The 12569-nt window shown below is 42.0% G+C and overlaps 2 protein-coding genes and 1 non-coding gene across 3 annotated transcripts; 2 read left to right on the top strand and 1 right to left on the bottom strand.

Annotated features, from left to right (window-relative positions):
- Positions 1–434: 434 nt before the first annotated feature.
- LOC122661453 (tubby-like F-box protein 5) lies at positions 435–2888 on the top strand. The gene is made up of 5 exons (XM_043856840.1): positions 435–644; positions 790–1159; positions 1269–1356; positions 1777–1909; positions 1995–2888. The coding sequence occupies exons 2-5, from the start codon at positions 809–811 to the stop codon at positions 2665–2667; spliced, it is 1245 nt and encodes a 414-aa protein (XP_043712775.1). The 5' UTR covers positions 435–644; positions 790–808; the 3' UTR covers positions 2668–2888.
- Positions 2889–2954: 66 nt separating this feature from the next.
- Positions 2955–5604, bottom strand: LOC122661830 (formin-like protein 5). The gene is made up of 2 exons (XM_043857342.1): positions 3684–5604; positions 2955–3611 (listed from the first exon to the last, which is right to left on the bottom strand). Exons 1-2 carry the CDS (start codon positions 5602–5604, stop codon positions 3223–3225), a joined length of 2310 nt encoding a protein of 769 aa, XP_043713277.1. The 3' UTR covers positions 2955–3222.
- Positions 5605–9730: 4126 nt separating this feature from the next.
- Positions 9731–9816, top strand: LOC122663473. The gene has a single exon (XR_006333143.1). It is a non-coding gene; the product is annotated as a small nucleolar RNA U30 (small nucleolar RNA).
- The last annotated feature ends 2753 nt before the right edge of the window (positions 9817–12569 follow it).

The following is a 12569-nucleotide window of genomic DNA, read 5'->3' on the forward strand; positions in this document are numbered from 1 at the left end:
AGTTTATTCCGACGGTCGTTCTGTTCTTCATCGAAGATATTAGGTGTTTTCTGGTTCTAAGCATTCTCGCATACTGCATTTTGAGTTTCTGATCGGTGATTCTTACGTATTCACTCGCTCGAATTTCTTGGGTGGTCCAAGCAAATCAGAGAGATTTGGGAATTAATTGGTGGATAAGAAATTCTGGTTGTTCAATCTGCATTTAAGTGATTTGAGATTATCGGCAAGTTTCAACAAGTAAGGAAAAATCTGTTTTCACTTCATACATTTCTTGCTGGTAGAACATCTGAATCGATTTCGACAAATTCCTGCCGGCATTGATCGGCGTTCACATCTGTCTTCTTTCTCCGGTGAGCTCTTATGCTAAAGAGTCCGTGATCTTTCGAGGATAATGATTTCATCGGACGAGAAAGGGTTTTCGTTTTCCTCTGGCAGATGAAGAAGGAATCGTAACGTAGATCTCGCATTAATGCCATTTTTTGAGAACTCTGCTCGGTGACGGGCTCTCTGAGGTGTAAAATTGCAAGTTTTTTCCACTTTGCACTGATCCAACGGTTCTTCTTCGGTCACTGGATTTCTCCGATAAGTTTGAAACTTCGCGGGTCCCCGTTTAGATTTAATACGATAGTCCCATCACCATTAGGTAATTCAGGGAAAAGAAAACTTGAGAGTTTCATCCTCTTCAGAACTCTGTTTACGTGATTTTAGATCTACCAAATCTCTTTGATAGCTTTACTTTTACCTCATCTCTTTATTTACTTATATGTGTTTTCTGGGATATTTAAAGGAAACAATCTGTGTGGCTTCAATGTCGTTAAAAAGTATTGTTCGTGAGCTGAAAGAGATGAGAGATGGGATAGGGAACATGTCGTGGAGAGGGGTAGAAGGGAAGCATGTGCACAGCCGCACCAGATCGCATATCAGCTCCGATGTGTCTAGGTTTCCTGCTGGATCCCTACAGAGCCGTTGGGCGAATCTGCCGCCGGAGCTGCTTCTAGATGTTATCCAGAGGTTGGAAACGAGCGAGACGACATGGCCTGCACGGAGGCATGTGGTTGCTTGTGCCTCTGTTTGCAGGTCATGGAGAGAGATTACAAAAGAGGTTGTGAAGAACCCAGAAAAAAGTGGGAGGCTCACATTCCCTATATCATTGAAACAGGTAGCTTTTGTTTGTTTCCACTCCTCCGCCTCCTGCTTACTACTTCCTTGATTTTATTTCCGTCATCCCGATTCCCTGCTGATTTTCTTTGTGGTTGAACTTTTGGCAGCCGGGCCCGCGTGATTCTCCCATACAATGCTTTATAAGGAGGGAGAGAGCAACTTCTACTTATCGACTGTATCTTGGTCTAACCCCTGGTTAGTATTTTTAATTATTCTTTTGGTGGCGTTTATTTGTTATGCTTGTTTTTTCCATTTGATTGTTGTTCGAATTGTGGATGTGGGTGTGTGTGTGTGTGTGAGAGAGAGAGAGAGAGAAAGAGAGAGAGAGAGATGTGCTAGACTCAAGGATGCATTTCTGTATTTCCTGATAGTGTCAAGCCAAAGAAGTTCCTGGACTGTGTGTTTTAAATTGATAGTATTTCTAGATTAGATGAGAGGAAGACTAGTGACACCATACTGTAGGTGTTCCTCTTGGTTGATGCTTGAAGTATAGGAATTGTAATATGGTAATACCAAGTATGCTTGTGATGGAGTTTCAAAAAATCTTTGTTGAGATGAAAATGCAGCTGGTCATCTAACTTCTGTGTTACTGATGATTTGAGTGAAATCTCTCAGCTCTGTTGGGTGAGAATGGGAAATTGTTGTTTGCAGCAAGAAAGATCAGAAGGGCAACTAGTACAGATTTTGTGATATCCTTGGATGCTAATGATTTCTCCCGTGTAAGCAATACATATGTCGGAAAAATGAGGCAAGTTTGATATATTATTATTGGTACCTTCTTGGCTACTACATTCTTTATCATGATCGCAACAATTAATACAAAATCTTTCCAGGTCAAATTTTCTAGGGACCAAGTTCACCATTTATGATAGCCAGCCTCCATATGACACTGCAGTCCAGTCAAATAGTCGGTCCAATCGAAGAATTCATGCTAAGAAGGTGTCACCAAGGGTCCCTGCTGGTAATTACAATGTTGCCACAGTCTCCTATGAGCTTAATGTTCTTCGTACTAGAGGCCCAAGGAGAATGAAATGCACCATGCATTTCATCCCTGTCTCTGCAATTCAAGAAGGGGGATCTGCTCCAACACCAACTGAATTCTCACACTCCCTTGAGGAGCAATTTTCTTTCTTATCAGTTTCTAAACCCAAGAATCTAGTTGCGGATATCAGCTCCAGTAGCCTCTCAGAGCGACCAGCTTTAGTCCATGGAACCGGGGAGCCGCTGGTTCTAAAGAACAAAGCACCTAGATGGCATGAGCAGCTGCAATGCTGGTGCCTAAATTTTAGGGGACGTGTTACCGTGGCCTCAGTTAAGAACTTCCAGCTTGTTGCAGCTGTGGAGCCTTCTCACCAAGTTTCGGTGGCAGAGCAAGAAAAGGTGATACTGCAGTTTGGAAAAATAGGGAAGGACATATTTACCATGGATTATCGTTACCCTCTCTCTGCCTTCCAAGCCTTTGCAATCTGCCTTAGCAGCTTTGACACCAAGCCAGCATGTGAATGACTTTTTTTTCTCCAATGATCTTGAATATGGTTTGTCCATAGAAAAGTTGGTTGTAAATATTTTTAAACGAAGGCTCAGTAAAATTTGCCGTTAATCATCATTTAGTCTCTTAGCGGTGCAGGAAGTAGTTAGTCTCTTGGCGGCAATGCCCATAAAACATGCCTTGTAAGCTGCAGTCCTATTTTATCTATGGATGGGAGTTATAATGTAATGTTCTTTCTGAAGTTTTGTATTCCATCACTACCAAATATTTGATATCTAATTTTGCAGAAATTTGGTTATACCCGTTTAATTGCACTAAGCTGTCTTGTTTGTGATACCATTGTATACCTTGTTGTAATAGATCTAAATGTTCAGATAGTACTTTCACTACACACTACCATTATAATTTTCATGCCCGCACCAGCTACAGCAGCTGGAAAAAAGACAATACATGCTAGAGGGGAAGGATGTTAGCACCCTTCTTATTATGATTATTATCATTTCTACTTTCTGTATTGCAGGTTGCAATTTATCAATATAAGCTGTATGATTAGGTAATCACACATTCACACCCTACTTAGTCAAAGAATCTCCAGTTTGCTTGTCATTGTCCTTTTCCTTCTCACAGTTGCAGTTGCAACCGTGACGGCGAGGCTTCTGAGTGTTGTTTTGGTCAGTGCCACTGGATTCAACAAAAAGGCTTCTGGGTTCATAAGTGAGCTTCTGAGCTGGGGTTATGTTGAACTCTGCTTTGCTTACCTCAATACTCTCTGTCTCCTCTTTCATGTTGATTGGTTCTTTTGGATAGTGAGAAAGAACAAGATGAACTCCAGGATTCCTTTCGCTAAAGGAACTGTTTAAAATCATTGAATTGTTGATACTCTGCACATTGCTATTAAGGAATGCCAAGGTTGCAGTGTCCTCCTGTGTCTTTGGATCCTCCATCCTCCTCTTGGAGCTACCTTCTCCATTTGTAGTTGTTTCGTCGTCATCAAACTGGTTGAGTATATTGCCACTAAGAAAGTGGACTGATCCTTCTCGTTTTGCTGACTCAGAACCCATTTGCATGGTTGCTCCTCTATTTTCACCTGACAGGGTTATAACAGTTGCTGGTTTTTCATCTGTGGACTGTTTTGGATCTCCCATGGCCAGTTTGTGGAAGAACTTTGAAATGTCTTCCCTGATCTCTCTGTGCAGGGAGCCTTGTTCACTAAGAAATGTTGAAGATTTTGGGTGAGATTCCCTGCCCATTCTCTTTTCTTTTGGGTGTGCGATAACCACTTTGCTCTCTTGTTCTTTTGCTGCTGTTTCTGTGATTTCCTTTCCATGTGGGGCTGCTTGCTTCTCCAGCTGCTTTTGTCCTAATTGAGGTTTGGTACTTGGCTGTCCTTTTGTTTCCATGCTTAATCCTGAATCCATGCTGATGAGTTCAGTGATTGTCTTTTGCTTTGGTTCCTCGTCAGCTGGGGGGTTGGGCTTCTCCTCTCTCTTTGGTTCTTTGCTTGTTTTCTGCTCTGCTTTAATTTCTTCTGCCTTTGGAGATGTCTGTTGCCCAAAAGTTGTCTCTCGAACTTCCCTGGAATCCATACCTGCCACAGCTTGGCTTGATGCTTGGGGTGGGTATTTTGCAGCCTCATCTGGCTCTTTGGTAGCTTTTATCAGGTTTTGATTTTGGGAGGGGGAGAGGGATGTAGATGAGGCTTCTACCAAAGACACAGGTTTTTGGGATGGTGGCTGGGGCAATGCAGGTTCATCTTGGGCAGGAGGTAACATTAATGGTGATGGGGGTTGAGGGGCTTTCTGAAATGGTGACGGAGGAGGGGAGCTTGCTTGAGTTGTTGGTAGTGATGGTGGGGCTTGCTGCGTTGGTGATGGGGGCTGGGAGGCAGCTCGAGCCTTTGGCTGCTCCATAGGGGCTGTACGAGATGGAGGGGAGGAGCTTGCTTGAGTTGGTGGTAGTGATGGTGGGGCTTGCTGCGTTGGTGATGAGGGCTGTGAGGCAGCTCGAGCCTTTGGCTGCTCCATAGGGGCTGTAAGAGATGGAGGGGAGGAGCTTGCTTGAGTTGGTGGTAGTGATGGGGGAGCTCGCTGCATTGGTGATGGGGGCTGGGAGGCAGCTCGAGCCTTTAGCTGCTCCATGAGGGATGTACGAGATGGAGATGGAGGTTTTGGGGTTGTTCCAAGTGTTTGTTGGGAAGCAACACGGGATGGAGATGGAGGCTTGGTGGCTGTTTGAGAGGCTGTATGAGATGGTGATGGGGGGGATGAGGCTTTCTGGGTAACTGGTTGGGGTTGAAGTGTGCGGGATGGTGAGGAGGTCTGAGATGCTGTTTGGGATCGAGGTGATGGTGGAATCTTATGAGATGGTGATGAAGGCTGTGAAGGTAATCGTGATGGAGCAAAGATAGACGGTGAGGGAAGCTGAGATGCTTTTTGTGATCGGGGTGATGGTGGAAAGATAGATGGTGAGGGAAGCTGAGATGCTTTTTGTGATCGAGGTGATGGTGGTGGGACATTACGAGATGGTGATGGAGGCTGTGATGGTAATTGTGATGGAGCAATAGTAGATGGTGAGGGAAGCTGAGATACTGTTTGTGATCGAGGTGATGGTTGTGGGACATTACGAGATGGTGATGGAGGCTGTGCAGGTAATCGTGATGGAGCAATGGTAGATGGTGAGGGGGGCTGAGAAACAGTCTTTGGTTGGGCTTGGGGTTCGGGAGGGGAAGGAGGGCGCCGTTCAGAGGCTGTTCCAGGAGGTGGTAGCTGAATTTTTATTGCAGTGGTCTGCTGATTTGGGGGTCTTGGAGGGGGAGGGGGAGGGGGAGGGGGAGGGGCAGGGGCAGGGGCAGGTGCTGGTGCTCGTGTTGGTACTGGTGGTGCTCGTGCTGGTGCTTGTGCTTGGGTCACCAACCAAGGGAGCCGGAAGCGGAAGGGCTGCCTCTGTTCAGCCATGATTTGTTTGCTGTCTAAAATTTTGCCGGTGGGTGGTGGTTTGTTCAGTCATGAGGTTTACATAAATAGCTTTGCATTCGATACCTTGAATTCTGCTAGATGTTTTTCAGTTATTGGCATCTTTCTTTTTTAACCTCAAGGCAATGGTTGCTTCTTTCTTTTCAGCATATGTGAATGCTCTTTTGGGGACACAATTCACTGAGCATTATTTTTAGAGTAGGGTAAGCATGGATTCTTTACGTGGCTTTCTGAGCATTATTTTTTGAGTAGGGTAAAGCATGGATTCTTGTCGTGGTTTTATGAACAACTATCTTTTTTTTACCTGATTCTTCCATCTCTCTTTTTGAAGAAGGATGCTTTCAAAGATTTCATTTCTCTTTCAAGTTTCAATAATTCACATTTCTGTAGTTCCATTCTCTAACATCTCAAGATCTCTTTATCGGATTATCTATTATTTGCTTTCTAATATTGCCCTCAGACCTCAGCATAAAAGGGATGGAAATGGGGCTGGTAAAATCCCAAGACCCGCTTTGTTGCCCCTAATGGTTAGAGAACTTGGTGCTTGGCATGGCAAAACCCATGAATGTGAGCGTAACTACATTGATTGGAAAACTTGTATAAAGAAGAAATTGGGTTGGGAAGGTTGGTTGCTACATGCAGGCCTTAAAAGCCAACAACTGTTACATAGAAAGATCAGATCGGGTATAAAATTTTGTAGATAGGTAGATCCCAAGTCTCATATTCACATGTCAAATTCAAATCTTGTTGGAGTTTGTCACATGGCAAAATATGGGAAAACATAGTTTTTATATCCAAGATTATGGGAGAATGCATAGTAATTGTTCATAGTATCATAGGTTTGCGTGAACATACATAGAATGCATGTCAATACATGAAAATAGGGATGTCAAAACCGAGCTCGAATCAGTCAAACAGATAAAAAAAAACTCGGATTGGTTTTTGGATTGGGGTCTGACGTAATCGGCGGAAAATTGGATTACCTCGAACTTTAACAGACTCAGGGTAACCAAACAATTTAATCTGTCAAGACAATGGATCCATTGGTGCAGCATCAATTGGTTCAACACCAATATCAATGCAACCACCAATTGATTCACCGAACCAAACACGCCCTAATAAAACCGATAAAAAACCTAGTATAAAATATCGTATTTAATAATATTCATATTCCCTAATAGCTTTTGTATTCATACTCATTGAAAGATGAAATACGGTTATTTTTTCCTTTATTAACATGCTATTTCTCCCAACTCAGGAGAACAATAGGCTGACAATTGTAAGAGAACGTATTCAGTTATAAAACATATGAACTTATCTTCATAAGGTTTGACAAAAATGTCAAACAATTTCTCTACTTCAAGTTACTCTATAGTTAAGAAGTTTGTTATATGTGTCTCGAATTCTTGTACCCATTTCGAAGATTGACCCGCTCCAACATATCTTGGTGGCGATCTAAATGAGATTTTTTCTGAGATCTATGATGGTAGCAGATCAGTCCAAGCCTAGAACCCATCACTAATCTTGTTAGGGATGCGGGGGCTATGGTTCAAGCCTACCCGATGGAGGAGTATTTATATGCCTAATCCGTCTTGTTGTAAAGAAAGTGAGATTTGGGGTATTTCGACTTAGGGTTTCTATGTAAGAGCTTGCAACGCCATTTTGGGTGTACTTGAGAGATCTCCACATTGTAACTTTTTTCCATTGCATAGTGAAACATCTTCAACTTTGCCTGTGGACGTAGCACATCATATTGGTGTGTGAACACGTTAAATCTATATGTTGTCTTGCTTTGTTTTTTGTTTTCTGTTCGTGTTTGTTGGTGTTTGTTTTAACAGAGTTTTCATTGAAAATTGATTTTAGGTGCCAATGGGAAACACTAGTTATAAATTAGCCCATACAATGGTTTGCTTGTATAATGATGTACTGTGGTTATGATTTGCTTCAATTCTCTATGGTTATGATTACTAAAATAGTAAATACCTAGATTTCAATTGAAGCAACGGTTTAGACTAGTCATCATCTTTTCCCAGGATTGAAATTATAGTACATGAGTTATCAAAAGGCCTACTGCGAGGATATGGCCCAGACCCGCTATCTTGGCCTTGGTGGCCCAATATCAGGTTGGGCTGACCTCAGCCCAAGCCCAGCCCCACACACCTACCTGTATTTGGGCGACAATTAACGTTGTAGGATTGTCTCCTTGTTTTGGAGTGTTTCCTTTTTCTTTCTTTTTTGGGTGAAATAAAAACTTCATTGAAAATAGGATTAAATACGCATACCCCCGAAAATGGACCCAAATTATTTTTAGCATTTAACGCTTGAAATTAACGGCTGATGTTATCCAATGGAGCTTATCCCCATTGCAGAGGGGTTGCGGAGGAGGGCAGGTGATTAGGGTTTAGATTTGTAGAAGGGTTTAGATTGGCATATTAGAGTTTTTATTGGTTAGGGTTTAGATTGCGGGGTTGCAAAGAGGTGAGGGCGGGTTATTGGATTGGGCTCCTCTCCACTGAGGCATCTGACGGCTGGGCTGTGCCACATACATCCCAATAGTTGACTTGGCATGCATTGAGATGTGTGCAGCCCAACCCAGCCGTCGGATACCTCATTGGACTCTTCACTCCTAGGAGAGGAGCCAGATCCCGAGTTATTAGGGTTTAGATTTGTAGAGGGGGTTTAGATTAGCAGATTAGGGTTTGTATTGGTTAGGGTTTATATTGCGAGGTTGTAGAGGGGTGAGGGTAGGTGAGATTGCAAGAAAATGAAAGAAGAAAAATAAGAGGAGAATTGGGGTTGCGGCCTACATGGATGGGGTTGCAAAGGGGTGGGGGTAGGTGGGTTTGCAGGAGGAAGAAGAATAAGAAGAAGAAGAAAAAGACAAAGAAGAGGGTGCGTTGATGCTGGTCCTTTTATATATAAAGGCATTTTAATCACAACATGTTTTTTACTAATACTGTTAGCTTTAGGGATACGTAAGTAGATGTCAGAAACACATGGGAGGTTCACATAATTGTCAGAAAGGTTCAGAGGAGGTCAATGTAATTTACTCTCTTACCTATATAATTTAAGGATGTAAACGGATCAGATTCGGCTTGGATAGTGCTATATCTGCATATGCATCCGATTAGCTTTCGGATAGATTCAGATAGTGCTAAACGGATACAGACACGGATGCGAATCAGATATTTTATTCGTTTACATGTTAATATAGCTTTTTAGATAGCTATAGCCTATCTGTATTTGCATCCATTTAGCTTTCGGACTTATTCGAATAATACTAAACAGATATGAACACGATACAGAAATGGATTTTGACTATTCATTTACACCCCTATATAATTAAGATATAAATTTTTTTTTTCTTGGATGAAACCTACAAGAGAACCTTTGGGCCAATGGGTATGGTCGTACTATAACCCTGGATGTGTTACCCCGGAAAAAAAAAACCTACATGTGGATAAACGCTGCGTAGCCTACTCGTGCTTGTTCTGATAAGAAGACTGAAAGGGTATTTCCGTCTTCTCAAGTCAATAATGGGAGCGAAGATAAACCCTAACCCTAACCCTAATTCCCCAACTCGAAATCATTTATTAGGGTTAGCCGCCTTAGGCTACTAACTGATGTGCTCTCCCATACTATTTCTATTCAGTTTTCTGTGTTTACGTCAATTCTCTCTCTCTCTGTCTCTCTCTATCTCTCTCTATCAATGAAGTCGGAAACTCTTGAGCCGGAGACGGTGAAAGGGGGAAGAGCTTTGTGAAACACTGGGTGTGTGGTAGGGTGGGAAAGATATTTTTCTCTCTAAAAATGGAATTTTCTCAGTCACTAAGGCTTTGAGGAAGAAGACCTTTCCTACACCTCCCATACCGTGGGTTTCCCATTGTTCCTCCCTCTTCTTCCTTCTCCATACTATTCATTTACCTAATTTCGATCTTTATTGGGTCCAACAAGTGGTGATTTTTATAATCTGTTTACCTGTTATTTCATAATCGCTTGCAAAATTGATTCTCGAATTCTTTTGATTTTGATTGTATCTGTTTATAAGAATTATGAAGTCTTGAGTGGTGGTGTTTTGATCCTGAGGTTGAAAAAGGAGAAAGGAAGGTGCTATGATGAAGCTTAATATCTCGTTAATCTGAACAAGTGTTAATGAAGACACTATTCTTATCCATTCATTAAGAGATTCTGAGCTCTCCTTTCTTATTTTCTTTATTGTTTCTTAGGATGTGCTTGCATCTATTGAAGAAACCAGAAGGATGAACTGTATATTTCGTCTAAGTGTGATTACAATACTTGGGCTTTCTTATTTAGATTTCAATTTCGATTTCGATTTTGATTTCGTGTTTGAGTGTGACTTCATTTCTTAGAGTGTTATGGTTTGATTTTAGCATAAATTTAGTATACTGCTACGAAGAAGTAAGATTACAGTATTTGGGCTCTCTTTGTTGGCTTTCGATCGATTTCGAGTTAAAGGGTAACTTAATTTACTGGCCACTGCCACAATCCTCTCCTGCCTTCAGCCCCCTCTTTCCGCGCTTCTGCTGACTCCCCTCTTGCAATCTGCTATCCTCTTCTGCAAATCCCTTCCGCTGTAACCCTTTCGCCGCCCACCCTTCCGTAACACTCTTCTGTGTTCCCTTACTCTCGCCACTCCTGTCGCCCCTGGACATGGCTGAGCTTTGTCCTCTGCGTCTCTCCCTCCTGGCACACATTTTGGTGGAAATCCCTTCTCACAACTTCACGAGAATTTCTGGAGACTAAACGTAAAGTTCTTCAAGAGTTGGATTTATTTCTGATGCGATGCAAGTCTTTAAGAACGATGAATGTGAAGTTTGAATACAATCTTAACTCTCAACTCAAACCCACTAATCTGTTAAAAAGGAAAATATGCAAGGAAACAGAAACAAAAATCAAAGTAGTGGTAAGCAGCAGCAAATGGAGCATACATATAATCAATCCATTCTCGAATGGGTCATATAATCAAAATTCTCATTGCACTCGGGCATCTGATGGGCAACCTCTCTTCTGATCCCCCAATTCTGGAATATCATTCCAACTGCCGCTGCAATTGAAGTATACAATAAATGTATTCCGGCGAATCCATTGCATGGTCCATGGGTTTGATAGGCCAATAATCCAGCAAGAGTTGCTTTGACTTACACTGCTCGTGCAAGTCTGGGTAGCAACCCTCAACGGTATTGCCTGAATTGCCCGACTGAAGGGGAGAGAGCAGCATCTACCCCCTAAGAGATCAAAATAAGAAGGTCTAGATGTCTTTTCATATGGGAAGAGAGAGATGGACTTATGGGAGTGTTGACATAGATGGCACTCTTGGGTAGAGTTCTAAATTGATTTAAGTAGTTTTTGAGTAGTCTATGTCAGCATATGGAGAGGAGAGAGATATACCTAGGTGAGTGTTGGAGGTGTTTTTGCATATGGGGAGGAGAGAGATAGATTCAAGAGAGAGTTGGCGAGGTCACACTTTGGTAGAGATCTTTTTTCCTTTAATTTAATATGAAACATTTTGGACTAATTACTGACTTCTGAATTGATTCTGGCTGATTTGAATTGGAATCCTGTGTGGCCAATTCTGAGTTTTAAAACCTTGAACTCAACCACCACATGAGGAAAAGAGCAAAAGGATGACGAGAAATGTTTGGAGGTAAATAGTACAATCCGGGATTTTACAAATGAAGTTTGATGAGCCAAATTATCACCAACCAATCAACGGGCGACACATGGTAAGGTAAGCAAAACATTCAGACTACATACCTGACCGAACCGAGCCAACCGTATGGGTCAGACATCTGACTAATTACCTATGGATCGGAAACCAACCCAACCGTATGGGTCAGACATCTGACGTTGGCCTGGGCGAGAACCGCCTTGGACTATTTCTGGTCGGGCAGTAGATCGATCAGGGTGGTCGGCCCAGACTAATCAGCCAACTCAGACTCATTTGCTAGTCAACACACGTTTCCATGTCACTCACACTCGGTAGACACAACTTTCACTAACAAGCAACTAAACCTTCACGCTAAACTAATCTGACCAGAGCCCAGCCTGGTTGGGATCATGCTTTCTTCATGATTTCCTACCCGACAAGTGTCTAGCTTGAGAAGTTCCACCTATCCAGAATTCCAGATATAGGACGCTCCATTCCATCCATTATAGAAAGATTTACATACCGTAGCTCAGGTATAGGGACTCTTTCATTTCCTATTTCTGGATTTGAGTATTATTTGTTGCGAGAGGTCTAACTTAAGCATCTCTTAACTGGTTCAGGCTGGTACTTCCTTGCTTTATTCTGTTCTCCAGTGCAAGTTAGATCGGCCACAAAGGAACACCAGATTGAATCTCCCTGCACCAGAGCCAAAAAGCATGTTTTGCAGTTTGTAACAATGTAACATTCGAAACTTCTTCAATATTTGGGACTTTAGGTATCGCGAAACATGGCAAACCTGTATTGATAATGAAATTTATGCATCTGAATTTATATAGATACATATGAAGAAGGCACTTCCATTTAGACCCACCATTATCAAACAATTGAAAAAGAAAATTTCAGATTCTATTTCAGCTCTATCATTTCATTTCATCCATCAACAATTCTCTTTCAATCAGCCACTAAATCAGTGCTATAAAGTTTTAACTTACTGATACTAGCTTACCAATCAACTATTATTTCTTTAAAATGGTAATTTCCAGTAAATAATACAAACTGAAAATCTTTTATCGAGATTGCTTGATCCAGGGACATTGGCATCAAGAATCCAGTTGATGAGTTGGGTCATCATCGCCTTCTGAAGACACAGTTTGAGACGATGTGGATGCTGAAGTCGATGCTGACAATGAAGAAGAGGATGGGAGATTGATTGAAAGCGGAGCAGCAGATGAAAGAGGGAGTTCTAACGCAGACGAAGCAGTTGTAGTCGAAGGACAAA

The sequence above is a fragment of the Telopea speciosissima genome, chromosome 5, assembly GCF_018873765.1.
Source record: "Telopea speciosissima isolate NSW1024214 ecotype Mountain lineage chromosome 5, Tspe_v1, whole genome shotgun sequence".
Lineage (NCBI taxonomy): Eukaryota > Viridiplantae > Streptophyta > Magnoliopsida > Proteales > Proteaceae > Telopea > Telopea speciosissima.